Here is a 23,948-nt window from a genome sequence, read left to right on the forward strand (position 1 = left end):
GAATTATGAAAAGCGTATGCTAAAAAAAGAAAGTATATAGGAAATATGTGTAGAACGTGTGTATGTGCAATAATCTTTATAGAAATCTAATATACATGTACGCGGACGAATTACTTGTTCCTGACTACATTTAGTTCAAGAATAGTCAAGTAGGGTGTTTTTTTGTACCCCAATAACGAGAAAATATGAATTGTAAAATATTGTTTTATGTGAATATTGTTTAACATATTTTTGTTTAATAATTATTTTTTACGAACCTCTAAATACAATTCTCTCGAAAATCTGCAATAAAAATATTATAGGAATTTAAATTTTTATTTTTTAGAAACTTACTGTTATGATAAACTACATAATAAGTTTTATTTAATATATTTGTTTAATTTCTTACTGTTTTCAGAAAATTATGATTAAATCCATATAACGTTCTTAAATTAATAAATTGGAAAAGAGTTAGTAATATACAATATAAATTGTGAATGAGTTGTGAATATAGTGATTTTAATTGGAGCGTAGAAACATTCTAGGTAATTGTTTAAAAAACAATGAGGTAACTACTCTCGGAGTAAACAATTTTTTGCATGCTTATAATGCATGCATAGATTTTTATCCTATTCTTTACTTATTCAACTTTTATCCTATTCTTTACTTATTCAACTTTTTTATAATGGCGCATTTCCATCTTTTTATAAAATATAAACGATTGTGCAAATTAATACAATCAATACTTTAAATAATACTTTTATGTACGCCTCAGTGCAAAATAAATATAAGATTAACTGTAATACAGCATTTATAGATTCCTTGAAATAATAAATAATGCAATTCGAAAACGATCAAATTTGCGAATTGTCGAGTATCATCTCAGACAAACGATGATCATAATTCAAATCGTTTACGATAACAGACAACTCACCCATTTCTTACGTTTTACGATTTTATTTCCAGTATAATGTACTATAGCAGTTGGAATTAGTAGGTTGAGGTAATAAGTAACGAGCGAACTGCTGCGGCAGCGACGGTAGGCAATCTATTTAGAAAAGAATTCAGGTCTTTCTGTCTTTTTTTCTTTCTTAAGGCCATTCAGCGACCCGTAATTCTAACTCTTTAGAACGATTTAGCATTTGCGCCAAACGTGAAATTCCTGTTCGATACGAATGCCCCGTTTTCTAACATAACGAACGGGCCGTAATCGGGATCGTGCTTCGCCATTTTCGGATCTCCTTTCTTTCTTTTTTCAGACAGGACGAACTTTTCGTGTGACAGGCTCTCGTGTCCGAATGTAAACTTCAGAGTTATCGTTTCTACTTCTCGGACATTGCATGGATAGTAGTTTTCATGAATAGTAATAACTTTCAGTTATTCGAACATTGTTGGCTTCTACTTTTTCCCATCCCACAAAAAATTATTCAAATAAATATAAAAAATTAAAGTTGATCTGTCTTAAAGTGAAGACTATTGAAATAAGCGCATTATGCGGCGCTATTAATTAATCGAAGATCCGTGTCTTGACCTCGAGGTCAGGATGTCATTTTCAACGATCGTGACTCTTCATCAAATCGCCTCTTCAGATTTCGCCTCTTCAGCATTGAAAGTTGCAACAAAAATAATAACTTCAAACTGTATTAATTTATCATACACAATACTGTCAAAATTTTTATCAGTTATTAATCAGTTAACAATAGTGTAGTAACTATTACATCGTTTTAGAAAAAAAATTTGCTTGGACCAAAAGTTGTCAAAAAGAAAAATATTTGGATTTACAGTTTTCGATCTTTTCAAACATTTTCAATAATTTATCATTTTTTTCTTTATATTTACCATAACGATAAATAAAGTCACTCTAATCTTCAATTGATTTTCTTGAACACTACAGCCTCTTATAAAACTCCTCGAAACTTTGCCGACGAAGAGTACTTGTTCTATTATCTAAAAGCCTACGTGAATCCATTCCGCAATAGCAAAACAACGATTTATCACTGTCGATGGTTGCCCAATTAATTAAAGTGATGATCACTCTGTGCTATCATTCTGCTGCTATTGGCACTGCACCTGCGCCGTCTACCGTAACCGGAAAGGACTCCGCCGTCAACGTTAGCCGTGAGAGCTGTGCAACACTCGTGTATGCCGAGCACCACGCCTGCGAGAAAGAGAGTTGTATCGTAGGTGACCAGATAACCCGGGTGGTGCTCGATTGCACTTGGTGTGGCCCGTCGCATAGAAGCCGAGTGTGTAGGCCAGCACCGCCGCTGGTGGGGCAAGAGGAGTAGGAGGTTGTGGCTGTTAAACGTGGACATAGTCACCACGAATATAACCCACAACGGGCAACTTCTATCTATCGCTGCACCATAAAGGGGGGACTCCCCTTCGTCCCCTGAACCGGGTGGGACTACGCTGCCGCGGATTACAGCCGCTTGGTACGCGGTACGTGGATTATAGTTTTTCTGGAGGGAGGGTGGTGGAGCGCCTTGCTTGCTTTCGAAAGGATGGTGATTGTGGAGCGTGTCCAGAGTAGAGTTAGGCGTATATAAGGCCCGCCGGCCCGGCCCAAGTCAGTCATTCACCGGACTACCAGCCCAATACACACACCAAACATGAAGGCCTTTGTGAGTATTCGCAACGAGGGTTGGTGAGGTGTTCGCGAGGTGTTTAACTCGTAGCCGCGGTACTTCTCGCGCCCTTCGATTAGATTTTATTGAATTTTGCTACTTTTATTCTATCTTTCCTCGCGACTTTGTCCCTTTGACTATTCATTTATTCTCAAAATCACATGTTTTTTTTTTCGAAATTATTATAGTTTCTTGATTGGATACATATCTTCTTCGCCGTGAATAAACAGTGTCGATTTGAAAACTCTTTGATTCTTGGAATAACATTGAGTCCTTATAATAGAATCTCATAAAATTTTGCCCTTTCTTATAGTCACTGCGAAACTTTATCTCTGTAAGCGCTTATTTCCGTAATGTTTTGTTCTGGCGCTTCTTAATTGAAACCAAACAAGAAACTAGGTTAATGCAAGATTGCATTTGAACACGGTGACATATCTGCAAACGGAAAGTAAATACGATCGTTTTGCAAGCTCAAAAGCTCAAAAGCTTCCTTTCATAAATACATACGTCGATAATACATCTATTAATGTCTCCATTGTACTTTTTCGTTTCTTCGCTTCTTATTGAGTCCGCGATAAAACCAACGATGATTCAATGTCACGGTTAGGATATTCTCTCGCTGTTTTTCTTCATAGGCAGATAGACGCACAAACAGACGAACCAACGACTTTCATTCATAAAGCAAAGAAATCTTACCGCATCGCGAAACCGGTTGTAGGTAGTATCATCATCGTCATTGAGTGAGCGGATTAACACGCGACCGGTTCTATTCCGCGTAGACGCATCTTCATTCACGAATCTCGCGTTCTCGGGATTGCACATACCTTGCGATCACTCTTGCATCCTCCGCCGTTGCATTTCTCGTGACTTTCCCCGTCATTTCACGTCACACAATATCCATTGAATTAGAACAACACCGGAATTCTGCCTCGTACCGTCCTGCAAACGTAATGCGCATTAACTAACGTTTTATTTTTGTGATAACTGTAATTACCTATATGATCAATAACATTGTCGATAACGATATCTTAACCGTTGCGCCAGACCTCGGAATGCCTTTGCAATTTCTCAGGGCCGATGGAAATATACTCGGCGCTCAATCGTGCTAGGCGATTTTGAAATCGGCACGTTTGATCCTTTTCCGATCGCGAGGTCGCGGGAACGCTCGGTCGATCACGTCACACGAGCACGGCCGCGAGATAGTCGTTCATTCCGCGTAAACGGGATGTGAAAGTTTCGCGTAGTCGTTAGATATGCATAATTCCAGGCCACGGTGCCATTTAAGTTTGCAACGGTCTCAAACCGGGCGTGACACACGCGCCGTCTAATACCGCTCGCACGCGATCGCGAAATATCGATTACGTATACACCGATATATCTAATCAGCCGATTGCTCGACAGTTCTACGATCGCGCGAAACACTTCCTTTCTAAACGCCGCTTCCCGTATTACGAGCCGCAAGCGTTACGACTTTGAACGCCAGGTACATGACGTAACTTGTTGAGATTTGTCTTTTTTAATCTCAGAAAATTCTTACGAATTCCGAGAACTGAGATCCAATTTAATTAAAAATCACGGATTTCTTTTTTAATTATGAAAAGTTAAATCTCTTAATTTGAATAGCGAATGGTCGATTTCAGATACGCAAACTCGCGGGATTCAAATCAAGGGATTTAATTTTTTACAATTAAGAGAAATGAATATGATCGGTTATCGGTTAATTATGAATCGCGTGCAATATTTCATGTTTATTCGTTCGCGCGGATTTTATGCAATCGCGACTACTTTTTTTTTTACGGTCCGACGATACGCGTTGCGCGTGCAACGGCCTATTAACGGGTCTAGAAGAATTTTCCTAATACGGTAATCAGAAATGGTGACCAGAATAACCGACACGAAGGGTAGGGACGGCGCTATCAAGTTGATTATGAAATGTTACGGCGCGTAGTTACGGGTATCTAATCTCGTCGATTTTTCCGTTGATGCATTCGGGCGCTTTCTCATTGCGTTTTCATTCGCGTAATCGTTCCGCCTTCGCAATAAAATAGCACCAATCCAACTAGATTTCGAGATCATCTCGGCGATCTAGAAACCTCTCGCGCGCGAGATTGTTTCCGTCGTTTTGGAGTTCGCGAACCGACGTTTACGGAAATCGAAAGTGAAAGCCGCGATATTGCACAGATCTAGCAGTAGTCAGACCCGGTAATCGGCGCCAAGCCAATGGAAATCTAGATTCGTAACAGCGATAGTCCCAACGACGTGCACACGTTAACCGCTTCCGTAAATCGAAACTCGAGCTCACGCAATATTCATCGTTTAAAGCTTTCAGCAATTTTAACAGATTCAGTCGAATATCGGATTATCGTCGTGCTATCGGCGTCTTCGCTTCCAGTCACGTTGAGTGACGTCGCGTGTTTCTTTTAGATTGTGTTCGCCTGCTTAGCGGTTGCGACGGCCCGCGCTGGAATTGCGCACGGCGGATTAGGAGGAGGCTATGGCGGCTATGGCGGCTATGGTGGTGGCTATGGTGGTGCCGGTTTGGCCATCACTGGACACGGACTCCGTGGTGGTGCCGGTCTGAGTGGTGGACTCGCCGCTGGTGCTGGAACCGCTACCTCCCTCCAGGGTGGTGCCTCCAGCTTGGGATCTGGCGGTCTTGGTGCCAGCTATGCTGCTGGTGCGGCGGCGGCGGCTGGTGCTGCTGGAGTTCAGCAGATCGTCTCTGGTGGTGCGTATTTACGTACCAAATCTATATTCTATTAACTCAACAACGTAGGATATATTGATGCTGAACAATCGCTCGCTCTTCCCGCAGGAGTCATTGGTGGCAGGTCTGACATCGGACCCGCTGAGGGACCCAAGGCCAATGTAGGACCCCAGACCGGACCATCTGATCTCGTAGGACCCCAGGAGGGAGCCAAGTCCGTTGGTGGACCTCGTACTGGACCCGCCAGTCTTGTAGGACCCGCTGCCGGCCCATCCACCCTCGTTGGACCGTCCCAGGGAACCGCCACCCTCGTAGGACCATCCCAGGCTACCGCTAACCTCGTTGGACCCAGCTATGGAGGTGTTGCCTTCTTTGCCGGATCTGGTGGTATCAACGGTGATGATGGAAGCTCTGGAGTTGCTGCTGCTGCCGCGCCTGGTGGTGGACTTGGTAATACACATTTTCTATCAAATAAACAAATTACATATTTTAATCATTTCTAATTTTAAGGTCTTCCCTCATTTTTCTTTTTGCGCTCACCAAGTATTTGAGCCTCCTGCTAATGATATTTTCTTCAAAAGGTGCTGGTTTTGGCGGTGCCGGACTTGGCTTTGGCGGTGCTGGTCTTGGCGGTGCTGGAATCGCTGTCATCGGAGGTGGTGCTGGACTCGGAGGTGGTGCCCTTGGTGGCCATGATGCCGGAATTGCTGTGATCAACGGACCGTCTGGTGCCATCCATGCTGGACTCGGTGCTCACGGAGCTGTCATCCCCGCGCCCATTGGCAAGTGGTAGACGTTTTAAGACCCCAGCGATCTCGGCTCGGCGACGGCGGCAACCCACCACAGTCACTTACCGGTCTCGAACGATCCTCAAACGCGCTCAACGTCTTCTTCCCAAAGTTTCGTCCAATCTCGGAGCATGATCGGAGCACCCTTGGCGATAGTGATATGATTCAAACACTTGGAATACACACAGAACGGTCGATCGGTCGTACTTACGTACACCACGAGCCGAAAAAGCACGATCCGGAAGACAGACGGATAAGATTATAAGAGGATGGCACTGAGATTTCGGCTACACGTGATCCGCGGCCTCGAGTCATTTTTCTCCCAGTCTCGACCCGCTACAACCGGGTAAAATTTAGTCAATTACCGTTCATCACGAGACCAATGATAAAGGAAGCTCGACACGGGCCGCATTTTACCGATTTCTCGACACACGAACATCTTGCTGCTCCTCAACGAACTTTCATCCATAAATTAGCGAACGTCGTTTTTCGGACATCACAACAATACATACGATGTGCATTTCCGAGTTGCAACCGTGTGTCACAAAGCCACCCCGTGCACACGCGTATCACGCTGCACCATCATGAACCTAGCAAGTGGACAAGCTTTGGCACTTCGTCATCGGACCAACCGGATCTGTTCTGTTTTCTGAACACCTACCGTTGCTCCGGCTGAATCTTCTTCTCTTACGTCTTCCACCATCCGTAAGGCCGCCGCTCTTCACGCACATATCTATTTCTCTTTTTTTTCACGGGTCGATCGCATTATGCGCACGTTCCCGGCATGTTGTTATACTTACCGCCGCACCCCAAGCATACATATTATTATTACTCGCGTTGCACATATGTTCTTCTTATATATATATGTATACATATTATTACCTATTACTTCCGCGCATATATATATGTATATATATATATATATGAACACATTGTCCACGCGCGCACACATACACATACACTGTATTTCTATATGTGTACTCGTATATATTCACACAATTACACATATATTATATAATCGTGTTATATGTTAGTGAAAAGGAGAGACCGGTTGATTATGGTAGGTCAGCCTTTCTCATGAGTGAATGAATGTAAATAGATGGCTCGCCGCCGCCGGCCCCCGACCCCGCCCGCCCTCGTCATACCCTTTCTTTGCGATCACGACTAGCACCCCACCACCACCATAGATAGATACCACATATTTATAGCGTTTATACATTTATACAATACTTTATATAAAATAAAGCATCAGTATTTAAAACTCATTCGTGTCTATTCGCATACCTTTCACCATTTAGCAAATAGATTATATTGTCAATTATTTTTCTCTGCATTTTAGGCCGCCTTTTTTATATAGCTTTTAATCTTTAAATCTTTATTGCCTTTTTAGTATCAGCCAATTAAAATTTAATTATTTCATTTATAATTAGCATTTATAAATAATTATTATAATGACAGTAAGAGTGTGATGAACGCATACAAGAAATATATGTGAAATGCATAGCAAGAATTATTAATCATGTTAAATATATGACTTAAACTTGTTTTTTAAACAAGTTGTGTATCAATAATACGAGATTTATAATATATACATTGCTTTAGCTCTGCGAAAGCTAATATTTATATTCAACGAAATATACTAAATTATTTGTTTGAATAGTACTAAATATTTACTAAATATAAAGATAAAGATTTATATTTGGTACAAGAAACCAAATTAATTTGATTCAACTATCATTTTTTTATTGAATACATATTTATTTATTATAAGTGAATATTTAGTTGACACTATAAATATTTATTAAAATTTTTTACATTTTTTCAGTGAATCTGATAATACATGTGAATTACTGAATTTTAATTGTTACAATCCAATTAATTAATTATCTATTATTAAATCGTCTGACATGAATTATGTGAGATTTCAGTATACAAAATGATTAATTGAATTAATGCATAAGACAATGAATAAGCCAAGAAGAGAAAGAATAATGCGGACTTAGAGTAATTGATTGTTTTACTTAAGACAATTGATTCGCAACAAAGAAAAAGGTAAAAACATTTGTATAATCAACAATAATTCTTAATAATAGCTTTTAATTAATTTCTTTCATTTTGTTTTATTACATTTTTGTACATATCAACATTCCTATGCACACATCAACTGTAAACTTCGTAAAAGATGGCTATATGAGTGGTTTTGCAATTGTAAGTATTGAACTTACTTTTAATATAAATAGGAATTTATATAATGGTTAATAAGATATCATTTCCTTAGTTTGAAAGTGATACAGTTAAGATATTACATCAAATTTCCCAGAAAAGGGAATTTATGTATTTGAGTTATTACATAAATAACTTAGATAAACAGTATTCTATCAATCATGAAAGTAAACTAATCATATTAAGAATATATTCTTGTTGTCGATATTTGATCAGTCAATAATTTTCTGATAAATTAAAAATTACTTTTTTGCCTTTTCTGGGAAATTTAATTTTTTAATTATTTCACTTTCGATGTGAGGGAGCGATTAATGAAAATATGATTAATGAACATTTTAAATACATTTAATATTGAAAATTTCAAGTAATATTAATCAGAAATTTTGTATACTACTTTTTACTGAAATATAATATTATGAAAACTTTATAACCATGATTATTCAATTACATATTAATAAATTTAATTTTTTCAGATGGCTGCGGCATAACAAACGTTGTAATATGTGTACAATTTATATAACTACATGTATCGAATATCTATAATTAATACTGATTTTTATTGAGACACCGAATGAATATTGCAACCGGTTTACGAGGTTAAATGTTCTAATTGTCCAGACTTGTGCACGTAATTAATAAATTTATTCAATATAATATTCTGTAAAATATTGAAGATTATAAATGTATAATACAACTAATGAAAATTCTAATATAAATTGTTAAAAACAACAATATCAATACTAATTTAGTATTTTTATAATACGTATATATAATGTTCTTTTTTGTGGCATAAAAACAAACAGTAAGAAGTAAGAATAAGAGGAGAATAACAGGAGAAAAAATGAAAAGAATGTATAATATTCTTAATTTATGAATTATTTCAAAAGGATTAATTATTTATTAAAGAACTTGTTAACTCGTTAACATTAAAACTTTGTACTATGAATTTTCTGTTTGTATGAAAGATTTTCTTATTTTCCTTATTTGCATGTAATTGCTCTTATTAAAATGTGCTTAATTATGAAACACAGATTGTAAATTATTTAGTATTTAAAGTATGCTTTATCTTTTGTAACATCTTTTTAATAAGTTTGTTTTAAAATTTGTTAGTGAATTTTATTCTTTTTTTCTAAGTGAAAAAGTTAAATATAAAATAATAATTACACTTTACATATTATAGTAAAGGAACATAATATAAATGTATTTAGTCGTTAGCACGTTAAAGTTATTTCTCATATAGTTATTAGTCATATATTCACTATTAAGTTACCTTAATTCTGCAGAACAGAAACACTAGATCAAAAACCTTCATTTAATAAAACATTAGGTTGCAAATGGACCGCCTGTTGCGTTAACCTTCTGTAATAAAGAAATTTGTTTTGCTAATGTTCGCGTTAAAAGCCGATATGATCTATTTCAAAGTTTCACTATTTAATTTGTGCTAATAGAACCACAAAAAGATACTCGCTTGGGTTACATAAAACATTTTTTTTTTATCAATCACAGTATTTTCTTACTTGATTATATTCAATTATTCGGAGAGACATTATAATGAAATAAAATCGATAAAATTGCAAATTTATAATTACACATTAATACTACATTCCTCTTATTATCGTTTTACGCGAAATGTTCATTTATTAAAGGATAAAATACTATCTAAAGGTATAAGCTTCGTTATTTCAACAGATTAATCGACCAGACATGTCGTCTAGGTATTAGCTTTGATATGAACGAGCGCTAACGATGCCAATTAAATCAAATTAATTACAAAGTCGTCAGGCCATGCTGGCTTTCTCCATTAGAAGCGGATAATTCTCGCTTAAGCATAGAGAGCTTCTTGTGAAATTGTGAGATGAATATGATAATTTGAAAATGAATAATTATACACGAATTATGCATATATATGTACAAGATAATTTCTATTTTTTACATATAGTTCATATAAATTGAATTGATCATTCTATTGCAGTATGCTTATTAAAAAACAAAGAGATCTCACTTTGTTAAATTTGTCATAAATTCTCATATCTACAAAAGACTTATAAAATTTTTCTGAATACTGAATACATTCGACTGCTTTTACATTTTTCCTCAACGTACTACAAATAAAATAAAAAGATTAAGTGCACGTGCTAAGACATGGAATTGAATAGAATCTCTTCAGCGAAGAGAACATGGACTGGTGATGTGGCGGTGAGCATGAAATTTGAATACACTAAGATGCAGACTCTTTTTTATATTCTGATTTTTTTACCTTTTATTTTTCCACTTTATTTTGCGAGATAAAAATAGCATCGATTTCCAATCTCGCTCGACACATGGAAAAAGTCATATTTTCTCGAGATGAACACTTTGGTTTTTCAAATCTATATTCGGCGTAAAATTCAAAAATAAACATCGTAAAATTCAAATGGTACCAGTTTCTATTTTTTATAAAACACTGTGCATTGAAATTTCTAACTTATTGTTGCGGCGAATAAAAAAATTAAAACAAGTGCAAAAAACAATTTTTAACAATGTAACTTTTTCAACGATTCATCTCTCTATTTAACGATTTAACTATTTTTAACAAATCCGCAAATTGGGTTGTCTATAAAATATTGACTTTATTTGCGTAACAAAAATTGAACGGAGTAGTAAATTTAGAATGTTATTTTCTCGAAAATAAGAATTATAAAATTTTGTAAATGTTTTTTTTTTGTTTTGCGTATCATTATTTTAAACATTTATTACATTTGTCATTTCGAGACAATTGAATGTATAATAGTTAAACGAAATTTTTTAAATTAATAATAATTAATTGGATTAATAATATACGCAACAATTGCAAAAAAAAAACAAAATCATAAAGAAATAAGAACATTTTCTTATTATTTTTATTAGATATAAATAATAAAAATTTTTCCAAATTTCTCGCTCTCTCTCTCTCTCTCTCTCTCTCTCTCTCTCTCTCTTTCTCTCATAATTACATTTAACAAATATATCAGGAATATAAATTATGAAATAAAATACCAATTTAACCTGGATTGAAATAATTTCGTATGATGCATAAAGGAAAAAAAAATATGAAGGCGATTATGATATTATTGCGAAGCGTCATAAGTTGTGTCATGGAAAATGTGCGTTTCGTAACGATCGTCAAGGAATAATTAGTGGAGATGTTAGAGTGCCGGATACGAAGAGGCGCGGTCCTTTCACTCTCGGGGGTGTGCAGTGATTATTGCACGCGTTTCTCAGAAAAACCTTTTTTACAAAGCATTATAAGATTGTTCCACTTTTACGGTCAAGGTTGTTTCGCTTTTAGAGAATTTCTGATATTATATATTACAAGCCTTACACGTTCATATGGATTGTAATAAAATATAAATTTATGTTGAGTTATTGATATTTTTTTTAAGAATTTTCACACTCCAGAAGATATAAGTCAGACACATTTTCTAATACTCTTTAGATACCTACATTTGCGAGATCTTTCTAAAATTATTTTTATATATGATTATAATCGGTTTTTTTCTTTTTTCGACAAATTGAACTTTGACTAAAATAAGTTTTACACTTCCCATGATTTCACACAGAGCGGCGAGTAGGTTGCATGCTCTCATAAACATCGCAGTGCATTGCATCCGCAGACAATAACTGCAAATGTCAGTCTCACCATTAGCACTGATCACGTTCAATCGCAGCGGAGTAACCATACCTCCTTTGATCGTAAGTACGAATTTTCAGAACGTGATGTAGCGGATAAAGTCGTATTACGGCGCAACACTTTGTGAAACATTTACAGACGCGTAGTGCAACTTAAGCAGAAAAGATCATACTTAAAGGTTGAATTTTCGATTTTTTTCAAGGATGTACGCCGTTTGCCTTCTCTATTCATCTGCTAACAAATTTAAAGTATCTCTTTAATTTGCTTTCATTGCATATTTTTGCATGATCTTTAAAAATGTATTTGTGCATAGTTTTAGATTCGTATTAAACTTTATTATAGAGAGAGAGAGATAATTGTATTTTAAAGAGCAGGTTTAAATACCAAAATATTTTATGCAATAATGATGTATATGAGATTACTGTAATACTTAAGTTTACATATATATTTATAAATAATATATACTTATTTATAAATAAATATATAATTTAGATATCCAAATATTACAATATTCTCTTTTTTAATTATATTTATGTAAGCATTTTATGTTTAAGTGAACATATATATTTAATAATGGCAACATACAAGATCAATTTTAAAATCAATTGTATAAATGATGTTTTAAAAGTAAATTTTGCACTTTTACTTAATCACTTATTATAAAAAAATATTTTCTTCAGTATAGAACAGTGAATTGCAAGAGTAAACGACATAAAGTCACAAAAAAGATTTCTTTATACAAAAATCATTCTTTTCGCAAGACAATGAGTATATGGAAAAATCTCACGGTATTCAATAACTTTTATTTGAATACCATAATATTCTCGTGAAATTAGAGCATTCGAGTTCACGTCTCTTTCATCGTACCCGTTAAAGGTCGAGTGCGCGATGTCGGTTGGCTTCATCGATTATATATCGCATTGAGAAGCCCATTAATTCCTGAGAGCGCAGCTCTTTCCCAGCTAGCCTGTTCTCGACAAACACGTCGATTCACCTTGCACATCGCATAAATTGCAACCTAGAACTTCGTCATATTACTGCATTATAGCGGTATTCCTCATATCGTGTTACATATACTTATAAAATAATTATTCCCTCTATATATCAGTATGCAATTAATGTACAAAACGAGAAAGGAATTTAATTTCAGGCAATGGATAAAATTCGAAACGGTCAAAATCGTAAAAAGAATCTTTTTGTATCAAATCTTGTTATACTGAATAGTTTCATGTAACTTTTTATTCAATTTATATTGAATAACAAACTTTATTAGTGTTACGCACGTAAAGTAAACGAGTGTAATCACAAATTGCATAAAAATTTTATCTACATACTATAATATGTGGCGCATATAGCATGATTATTTGTGATTACACTTAATGCTCATAACGTGACTTTATGATCTTGAAATATATGCACATTCTCATAACGAGCACAGTTAGCATTAGCGTATGTAATCACATTTATTTTGACGTTGCCTGAAACCTCGCATAATTATAACGCTGCTGAATATGTAAGATGCATTATATTTGCAGATTAAATATGCGTAACATATGCGTAGAATCAATTCCTTGTATCATATTTTGACACATCTATATTTTTGCATCTGTTTATGATGTGTGAACTCTCTTCGACACATTTATTTCATTAATATTTACGTAAATTTTTATTACACGTAAACTTCTTATACTAGGAATTACGAGGAATTTTTGATGAGATTACAAAACCGTTTCTATGTAATCTCCGGGGTTAAGGCTCGATTACCCTTCTCCTGAATGACTCAATCGCGCGATTGACCTATGCTGCTACGTGGTCACGCAATTGAGATTTGAAATCCAAGTAGCGAATTCTTCAAAAAAGCTTATAACTCTCATCTCGATCAAAATTAAATTACTTTGCTCTCAGTATAACGGTTGAAATGATTTCTCTGATGTGTTTTATTAACTGATGCAATATGTACCTCTTTGATTTTACAGTGTAATTGATACACGTTTATGGAATACCAAGAACATAGAACAGCAATTAATTAAAATAATATACAATTGCTGCCAATTTGTTTGTAATAAAATATAAATTATGATACAATTAAAGTAATAATAAAAAAAAACAATTCAATTAAATATGTGTAATTATTATAAACAAGTTTCTTAAAGTGAACTTCATTAAAGTAATCTTCACAAAATTATATTAAAAATTATAAAATTATAAGGTATTGGACATATTTGTGTTTATTACAAAAAGATTGTTTGAATTTATCTCACGATCTAAAATTTTCTCCTTTAAAATAGCATAGAAGAGCTTCAAGCAATTTGTTTACTAAAATGTGTGATTCCTGATATCTTCCGAAAACTTACTTTCGTCACCATTTACCTTCCGCGCATAGAGATGAAAATCGATAGGTGGCAAACTTTAGACGAGAGAGAAATATTTTTCGAAGCTCCGGCGTCGAATGAACTCATTTTAACTTTTTCCCAGGGTTTCATCCGTGGAAGTCATTCGATGAGGGTGGGTGTGTCAAATGCTGATCTTGCACAATGCATGAGATTCCATTGCAAAGCGTGATTTGAAAGGATAAACCGAGTCATATACGTGAAGATTGCATGTACGGATGTTTAATACGTGCAATTATGACAAAAGAAGTGAGAACTTACTGAGATTACATATTTGTTTCTACATCTATTATCCAACTTTTTTTGCATATTAAAGAAGAGAAAGATTAAAAAAAATATATGAAAGCAACTCTGTATATATTTTCATGAAGAAGAAAAACGTAAGAGAGATTTGCAATCTCAACAGTATACAGAGTGCATATTCAGAATAAAGTATTTAAAAAGATACCTTGTTTCTTTTGATGGTGAGAACAAATATTTTTCAGAGTAAAGTTTTGTATCGACTTCAAGAAAGATAACAGAAAAAAAATTAATTACAATTTCACAACTTTATTTTTATTGATATTTTCAAAACTAAAAAGATATTCGAATGCTCTTTTAGATTATCTCAAATTTCTAGAAGTAAATGAATTATGAAATATTACATATATAAATTAGTTAAAAAATAATCTAGTCATGGAAAAAACGAGCGCTGAAGAATCTGATAAACAAATCGCATAAATTCCAAATCTCAAAGTATCGCAAGATAATTGCACGGTGTGTAACGATTGCGCTAGTCAGCAAGTCTAATACGTACAGATCAGACAAAGGAGGTTGTTTCTGAAATTTCTAAGCCAAGAGTTCCCAGCGAAGGTCACGTAAAGGGTCCATGTCCAAAGGTGGGTGGGTGTGTCGGATAGTGACCTTCTTACACAATGAACGAGAGGCTAACATCATCAACGGATATGATTTGAAGGGATCAGCGGGGGCGCGGTCGGAGATCCTAGAAGATGTATATAAAGTCTGCTGAAGTCGATTGTAGGCACATTCAAGCAATCGCCGGTCTGCACGATGAAGACCCTCGTAAGTATTCATCGTCGGAAGTGCGCGCTCCTGTCTTTCTTTCTTTTGTTATCCAAGTAATCAACGTGCCGCAATCGGACCGCTGTTCTTTCAGCGGAACGATGGAGTGACATAAAGTGACAAACGCGTTGCGAATACGTAGTTCATTCTTGTCGAAGAATTAAGCAAGCAGTACAATAATCGAATAATTTTATCGCGCGGGAGTTCCGCGATCTACTCACTTGGCATCATACAATAAATATAGCTTTAATGTTAAATTTTTTTGTGGTGTTTCCTTCCAAAATCAAATTTTTTAAATCGTTTAAGTGGAGAAACACTTGGTGCAATATTGTACCGAGCTATGTAATTTATTACTGGACTCACCTCGAATTGAAATTCTCTATCTCTAGTTCATTTCGTTTGCCCTGTGCGCCATTGTTGCTGCGTCGCCTTTGAGCGGTCACGGATATTACGGTGGCCACGGAGGTTACGGTGCTCCCGGAGCTTATGGAGCTTACGGAGGTCTAGGCTACGGCGCACATGGAGTAGCTGTTACTGGACCAATCCTTGGAGCGGCGAGTGTCACCGGTCCACATGTGGGTGCCACTGCAGTTTCTGCTCCAGCGATAGGGCCTGCTCGTTTGTCCGGATCGATGGCTGGTCCCGCTCACGTGTCGGGCGCCGTTGCTGGACCAGCTGTTGTGACTGCATCGGTCGCTGGTCCAGCGCATGTAGAAGGCTATGGTGGTCCATACGACGGTGCCTATGGTGGCTTTGGAGATGGTGCCTATGGTGGATATGGAGGTGCCTATAGTGGTAATTATGTCGGTAAGTAATTAACTAATTATATAAAATTGTCGCATGAAAGAAAAAATCTTTTAACAATAAGTAGTTACAAAAGAAAGAGAGGTTCTAAATTAGAAATAATCTAAAATAAAATAAATTAAAAAAATGTACAGTACAAAAATGTGATTTGAACAAATTGTTAAATAAATTTACATGACTATTTTATATATTTATATCTTTATAGTATATATATATATATATATATTTACATTTATAAGTTATAGGAAGAGTGCTGTAAAGTACTCTTACATAATATTATTAATACATAAGTAAAAGAACTATTTTTTAAATTTGCAAATTATTTTTATGTGGGTGCATGTGTGCATTCTTAAAAGTAATTGCACTAATTGTACTGAAAACAACAATTCTATCCGTTTTTCTAATATTATCCTATTTTCCTATATTCCTATTTTAAATATTATTTTATTTGTTTTCAGGAGGTTACGGATATGCGGCTAGTCCTGCTGCTTATGGTGGTTACGCAGGATATGCTGGCGGTCACGGAGGGCATGGGGTAGTCGTTGCTGGACCAGCTACTCATGGCGCGGTTCTAGCTGGACCTCATTCCGGAAGCGCAGCTGTTTCTGGACCGCATGCCGGTTCGGTGGTGATTGCCGGTCCTTCCGGAAAGATTACGGCCCACGGAAGCGGTTACGGTGCCGCCATCCAGGCCGGTCACGGCCACGGCCACTGGTAACGCGCGCACAACCATCTACAATAACATAAAAGAAAAGAATCTCTCTGAATTATCATCGAAAAAAAATAGAATACCGTTTCCAACTCCTCCCTGGTTTTCTAAAAGAGATCGAAGAATTATGGGGGGTATAAAATTGCTGCAACATGATGACGTTCGTCGTGCTCGATGCTCTCGGTTTATAGCGTGCGTATGGGTACTTACATCTCTTTTCTGTACGAATAAAATCCTCTTCTTTACAAAAGAAGATATTCATGTAATATAAAATAACCTAGAGAGTGTATTTATATATATGTATACATATAATGTATTGCCTCGTGTATCTCATAAATTTTGATCTCTCACATCTATCAAAAATTTACATACTGTACATTATACGTGACGTACTGTTTTTGTATTGTATATTCTTAAACGTAATTATTTGATTAACATTCTTAAAGAAATTATTAAATCGGATTGTACGATTATGAGAGTCATTGTTTCAATTAATATCTAAGAAATTCTTCGGAAAATCGTGTAGAAACTTTGTATTAAATTACTAAGATTAAAACTAAAAAGCCAGGCCAATTATCTTACACAAATTACCACGGCAATTTGATTAACTAATCTAACCTTCTCTTCTATCAGCAAAGCTGCAATTATTCATGACGAAAGCAATAAGTGATACGGCACGATTATATTTGACTTTAAGTCTTGAATAGTTGTTTGCTATTTAAGCAAACCATTACTGTTTCAATTTTTCCATTTATCATGAAAATAAATAGTGCATTGCAAGTTGACATCGTACATGAAATACACATTTATATTTCAATAAAATTAAAAAGATATACATAATTTATAAATGGTACTAAGATAAAATCGTGCTGAAGCTTTAATACTTAATTTTATCACTTGATGTTCATTTTGCGCTTATTTAATTTTAGCATGCTGTAATCTTACATTAATAATAATGAATAAGTATTATAAGTTACCTAATTAATTAGGATTGACAGAACTTCATCTTTGCTTATTTTTTTCTCACAATTCATATTTTCCGTCCAACGTAACTCACTTAATCTAAATTTCTTTTTTGCTCGCTACCTTTTATGCACTTGCACTTCGTTATTTAGCATATTTTATCGCAATTTTTGAACATAAATAAGATATGGAAATAGTGATACATTACAATCGTTCGTACTTCATACACTGATCAGAAACGCTACGCGTTTCACATCATCATTTGACTAAATAGTTATATCAGTGGCACTGATTCATATCGCTCGGTAATAAATCACTTGTGGTGTCCGTCGAGCATAATCACTAAACGCAAGGAGTTGATGAAACTGACATAGATCCAGTGTGTACTTTAATGCAACGCGTAATGATCGTTATAAAGGGTAAGGTCATCGCGTGACTCGATACAGATATGTTCGCCACTCATAAGCTGAACATGAAAAGTCACGGTCAGAGAGAAAACCAGATAGAACGTTTGTTGAGACATTAATGTAAATTAAAAATTATATTATTATCCAAGACAATTTCATTGATACGTTAAGACAAAAATCAGTTAAATTTTAATAAATATTTATTTGAATAGTACTAACTGAATATTTACTAAACATAAACAGAGTGTCCCGAAATTCGCGAATTAAAATATTACGATAAGAAAGTTTTCAAAAAATTAAGTAAAATAGTTATTTGTAAATTTTTATTTTAACATTATATGGCAATTACTTTCTCTCCAATTACAGACTATGTTTAGACGAACTACGTTGAAATGATGAAGTGCACACGCTTATTAATTTATCACACGCGCGAATGAACAGGTGGCTGTCCAAACTTAACCTTGGCTATATTTAAACCTTTATGTCTTAAAAATTACTGTTTGAAATAAACTATTAATAAAGTTATATACACATAACTTTTTCACTTAATTTTTCGAAAACTTTCTTACAATGATATTTTAATTCGCAAATTTCGGGACTGTATTTATTTGGTACAAAATCATTAATTTAATTTAACTCATTTTTTATTTAGTAAATATTTATTTACTGTAAGTAAATGTTAAATTAATATTATTCCAACATTTAATATTATTTAAATTTTGAAAATTTGGTACATTTTTTTTTAATGTAGTAATAATTTCATGTTTTTGTTTAATATAAAACTAATTTACAATATTGTGTACATCGTGATACATGATGTATATAACAATAATCTATCTGAAGATCAATGTTAAAATAATTCCTGTATTGTTAGTTTGGTGATTGCATATTTACGTATCAGAATAAAATATATAATTTTGATACGATCCATTAGTAATTTTTTGTACACTCGAAGGCCGCGTAATGAATTACGGATGAAAATATACCAAGAAGATATCGGACATAAATTTGAGTATCGGTGCATCTAGCGAGAAATTTATATAGGATTTGCACAAATTCAAGTATAAACCGCGATTTACGATATCTATTACGCGCGTAATTTATCGTGCGATTTACAATCCAGATCGTCACATGGATATATATTTAATCTTGGATTTGCTTATGTCTTCGCCTTTGTCCACCCCTTTTTTCTATAACAAATTGCTATCGGAAAATGATATACTCCATACTTTGTTCGTGCGGCGAGCACTCTCGGACGGAATATCGAGCGACTCTCGATATCTGGCCTTCGTCTTATGGGAAAATCGTGGCCCGAACCACGTCTTGGCTGAGATCTCGGCGACTACGTAATCCCGCGCGTTTCATCATCGCGATGGTAGTTGCATTGTGAGAATGCACCGAACCCTCGCAAATTCCGAAAGGTCACCCACTTGTAATCGGCCGCCCACCGTCTGCGAACGAACAGAATAAGAAATGGGTCGCGAGCAACAGGCCGCGCAGAAGACCATACTGTGTTTTCATGACAGGCCAATAACGTGCACTGTGCAAGGACGTTAATTGCTATGCGTTGACACTGGTGGGCGATAATCGATCGTGAATTAGCGGGCGTCCATAACAGCCGCATCACTCGCAGGCGGTACAAGTTAATGGGCGTTAGCAACCGTGAGAAGATATTGTTCCAATTAACACTTGAGCTTCTAAGATTCACTTAATAATATTGTGCAGCAAGTAAGATTATCGAAGAATTCTGGAAATATTATTTAAGAGGTCACATAATAATTATTACTTAATCCGAATATGAATTCTTTTAACATTTTGCTTATAAGTAGAATTTAGATACTACGAATAGTGCTGCACAAATATAAAAAAATTAAGAAAACCTAGGATCTAAGCAAAAGAGATATTTTAAATAAGCAATAATAATTTTTGTACTATTTCTAAATTATTTTATTGATTTGAGAAAATTTACATTTTATTTTATATTTGTAATGAATATTTTTTTAAATTATACGTGTTTATGTTTTTTAATATATTTTGTGATATAATAATATCGACTATATTGATAAAATAAATGTTTAATCTATTAGTTGATTAAAAGATAACATAACTAATTATTTTGCTTAAATCAAAGATAAGATAATATTTAATAATAAATTTTATCTAAATTAATGAGGTAGATAAGTTTGACACAAAGTAATTGGATAAATTATTAACTTTTCCTCTTAACGTATTTGTTACATAGTTTTACTTTATAAAAATATTTCTAAAATTAAATAATGCAGCTTGCATTTGACGAATGAAGTCTTTTGAGTCTCTGAATTTTCGTAATAAGAAATTAAGTTTGCAAGCGTATAATTCTTATAATATTTATAATTCTTATAATATTTATTTCAAAGAGAAATTTCCAAATTTTGTACACCCAATCTCTTTAAAAAATCCTTAATTAAAAAAATCCTTAATTAAATTATTTAAGTACAACTAATAAAAAACTTGTTAATATATTTAATATCTAAATAAGTAATTAAAATACTCTGTTAAATATCCGAAATTATATTTACCGAGTTGAAAGCTATCAAGAAAAGTAAACGAGTTCGTGCAATTTACATGCAGTTGAATGGACTATCATACTATATCAACTATATATCTAACAATTTTGACAAAACGTCATTGTATTCACGCTTTCTACGAACCGCATTTATAAGGGTTTGAAAACGACGGCTTCCGCGTGTAAATTCGTCTTTGTTGCCGCCATAAATCACGAGTCTTGTCGCAAGTCAGAGTTACGACCGAGACCGATCGTCGTCAGCTACCGGATAGCCGGTGGCATTCCTGTGGAGATCGATTTGGGGAGAACATAAAGCAAGAAAGCCGGATTGTTTTCTCTTGGCAAACTCATTCTCTTTCTCTCTTACCCCCTCCGCGTTATACGACAACTACGCGAAAATGGTGTGAGGCGTGGCTGATAATAATGTGATGAATAGGGCGTGTGTGAAAGATCGTTAACAAGCCGAACCATAGAGAGTCGCTGTAGATCGTGCAAGGTCGATCGATAGATCCTTCGACAGTCGTAACAGTTTTGGAACGCAGATCCGCGAGCAAAGTATTTCATTTTGAATGCCTGCGAAGAATTAAAAAAAATATATTAATTTTGGAGATTAAGAATATTAATTGAATAAATATCTAGTGAATTTTCTGTTAATTATTATGATTAAGATAGGAACAGTTTAATTACACATATTTCCGACCACGAAATTGAAAAATTTTTTTAAACTGAAAATTTTAAAATAGAGCTGCTAACGCGATAAAAATATATCTTTATACAGAAATTAATTTTTCCAAAAATAGACTTTTTTTTTATCAAATTAATTCTACATTTTGATTGATATTGCAATCGAGTATTTTCGTGAAAAATTTATGAAAATAAATCAATCTCTGCCACATGTATAGTTGACAGTTGAAAATATTGAAATGTTATCTCCCTTTTTTTTATTATCAATTTGGAAACGTTTTTTTAAACAAATTTATTATTAAAACAGCAGTAGCGCATAATGTCTCCAATAAAACTCCATAAAAAGGAAACTTTCAAATCGCGCCAAAATGTATACGCACATCAGATATATATTTGCAGATATATTATACTACCTATATTTCTCAACAGTTTCATACTCTTCGTGAAAATACTACTCACCTGAATTGTAAATATTTCAAACACCAAACGATTGTGGAAATCTCTTTAGTGGAAAGTTCCGAGCCAGAAACTATGCAGGATCATCGTTGCTTTGCCGCCTTTCGATCCCATCGATATCGAATTTTTTCCCTCTCTCATTAACGCCATGCCAATTGACCACCGCATAGCGCGTCTCCATCGATGATGATGGAGAATGCTCCGATGCAGCGACTTTCCACCAGCCATCACAGAGGAACATTGCCGTGCAAGCTGATGCTAAGTGAGCTTTTATAGCCGGGATACAACGGGCATGTGGGACGGTGAACTTGCGACGACGGGATCGAGGCGGGGCTCCATCGCTCGAATCTGTATTCGCGTCCTGGACCCGCGTGACAAGATTTTGAAAAAAAATTAAGTTAAAAGAAAGAAAGCTCGATCAATTGGATTGAAAACATACGAGGTTACGACGCAACCTCGAACCGAGTCGGTAAAAGCGACCGCGCCCAAGCGAGTAGGGGTGAACAACAATTCAAGAAGTTGATTTTATCACTTTCGCAACGTGATGTTTATTGGCGATTCGTTGTCGCGATTGTATTCACTCGGAGATGGAAGGGATCTCCTTGAATGGTATTGTAAATCAGTGCTACAATAAACTGCTCGGTATTTAATGTCATAGAGAAAATACAATCGAAGGTTGTACAGAGAAGTCTGAAATAAAAAATAGTCGATATGTAACGATGTTAAAATAATCGTTGCTGATATTGCTGAGCTGATAAAATAGAATATCTACATGTATATCACTACAAAGTCAAGATATTAGAAACTTTTTCGTAATAAAACTATTTGCAGTTGTTTTGAAATTTTTATTAACATCTAATTATTCTTATAAATATGCTTATTTGCATCAAAAATTATTAAATTGTTGATCAATTTAATAAGTAATATTACTATTCTAATTCTGCTCATGATCGCGTTTCAAGACTGAAAAAGATTTCGACGCGCAGATTGCAGAATCAAATATGTATATAAATTCACACAGAAATATTTAAGCACTAAGATTCGCTTTGGTCTAGGAATTAATCTTATTTAATCAAGGTAGTAGATTATAAATAAAATAAATCTATAAGTATAAAATATTATATTCGTAGATGAAAAAAAGAAGAAAAAGTAACACTCCGACAGGACAGAACACAGCGATCTATTGCGTTTGGCAGACGAGTAATTTGATCTCACGAACGATCAATCTGAGTCACGCGCACATTGAAAACTTTCACAATAAACGATAGGCCATCGCATTCTACAATGCTTGAAGTAGAACTCACTTGACAGTGCTCGGTGATTGATGATGTACACAGCTAAATATACCGTGATGCCAGTGATCACCATGATGAAAATGTGTAACATTGCAGCCGACCACTCATCCGAACCATTAGCTGAACAATAATCGATTAATGCTCGCGATATGCAAGCTAAGCAACTTTGATCATCCCTTTCCTTTATGTTGCGTTTCGTGTTTTGTAATTACAAACCAAACAGTTACAGAGGGTATCAGCGACAAACATGTATAGCCAAAAATTTATTCGGCCGCTCGCATTTTGGATATGCTTTGATAACTAAAATAGAGAACTAATAATACAAGCTGTAAGCACAGTAACGTATGCTTTATGGAATTAATTTACAGAATCTCTACAGGAATAATAATAATAATACAATGAATTATAGAAATTATCCAAATTATAAATTAATATAACTAAAATATACTGAAATATACTGACAAATTTTTTACAATTTATTGAAGATTAGATGTCTCGTTTGATTAAAGCGGTTCCAGAAAAATACATCGCTGGAGTCTCGCCAAATTCTACTCACAAAAATGATTCTTAACCGAGAAACTTTGAAGATCGCTGATCTACGTCGTAACATAGTGCACACAATGCATTTTCCATTTCCTTGAGAGAAAGAAATCACGATGG

General features: G+C 34.8%; 2 protein-coding genes and 1 long non-coding RNA gene across 4 annotated transcripts; 2 read left to right on the forward strand and 1 right to left on the reverse strand.

The window, feature by feature from the left end:
- The first annotated feature begins 2,494 nt into the window (after positions 1-2,494).
- Positions 2,495-7,366, forward strand: apd-3l (apidermin 3 like). 2 transcript variants are annotated; one of them, XM_011063571.2, is made up of 4 exons: positions 2,495-2,603; positions 5,031-5,334; positions 5,422-5,763; positions 5,895-7,366. In XM_011063571.2, the coding sequence occupies exons 1-4, from the start codon at positions 2,592-2,594 to the stop codon at positions 6,104-6,106; spliced, it is 870 nt and encodes a 289-aa protein (XP_011061873.2). In that variant the 5' UTR covers positions 2,495-2,591; the 3' UTR covers positions 6,107-7,366. The 2 variants fall into 2 exon arrangements, with proteins under 2 accessions (XP_011061873.2, XP_087269468.1); XM_087413342.1 differs by having other exon boundaries at positions 5,422-5,754.
- Positions 7,367-7,911: 545 nt separating this feature from the next.
- LOC105150456 (uncharacterized) lies at positions 7,912-17,525 on the forward strand. Its single transcript, XM_011063570.2, has 3 exons — positions 7,912-15,425; positions 15,815-16,232; positions 16,688-17,525. The coding sequence occupies exons 1-3, from the start codon at positions 15,414-15,416 to the stop codon at positions 16,945-16,947; spliced, it is 690 nt and encodes a 229-aa protein (XP_011061872.1). The 5' UTR covers positions 7,912-15,413; the 3' UTR covers positions 16,948-17,525.
- LOC147907386 (uncharacterized) lies at positions 16,843-22,242 on the reverse strand. Its single transcript, XR_015547394.1, has 3 exons — positions 21,997-22,242; positions 17,916-21,426; positions 16,843-16,962 (listed from the first exon to the last, which is right to left on the reverse strand). It is a non-coding gene; the product is annotated as an uncharacterized LOC147907386 (long non-coding RNA).
- Positions 22,243-23,948: the final 1,706 nt, after the last annotated feature.

The sequence above is a fragment of the Acromyrmex echinatior genome, chromosome 14 (genome assembly GCF_024713525.1).
Source record: "Acromyrmex echinatior isolate Ae372 chromosome 14, ASM2471352v2, whole genome shotgun sequence".
NCBI classification, from domain to species: Eukaryota; Metazoa; Arthropoda; class Insecta; order Hymenoptera; family Formicidae; genus Acromyrmex; species Acromyrmex echinatior.

Excerpts from the sequence above, each read along its gene's own strand:
- apd-3l (XM_011063571.2), top strand. Across the intron at positions 5,335-5,421 it reads TCAGCAGATCGTCTCTGGTG|GAGTCATTGGTGGCAGGTCT; the intron begins GTGCGTATTTAC and ends CTCTTCCCGCAG. Across the intron at positions 5,764-5,894 it reads CGCGCCTGGTGGTGGACTTG|GTGCTGGTTTTGGCGGTGCC; the intron begins GTAATACACATT and ends TTTCTTCAAAAG.
- LOC105150456 (XM_011063570.2), top strand. Across the intron at positions 16,233-16,687 it reads CTATAGTGGTAATTATGTCG|GAGGTTACGGATATGCGGCT; the intron begins GTAAGTAATTAA and ends ATTTGTTTTCAG.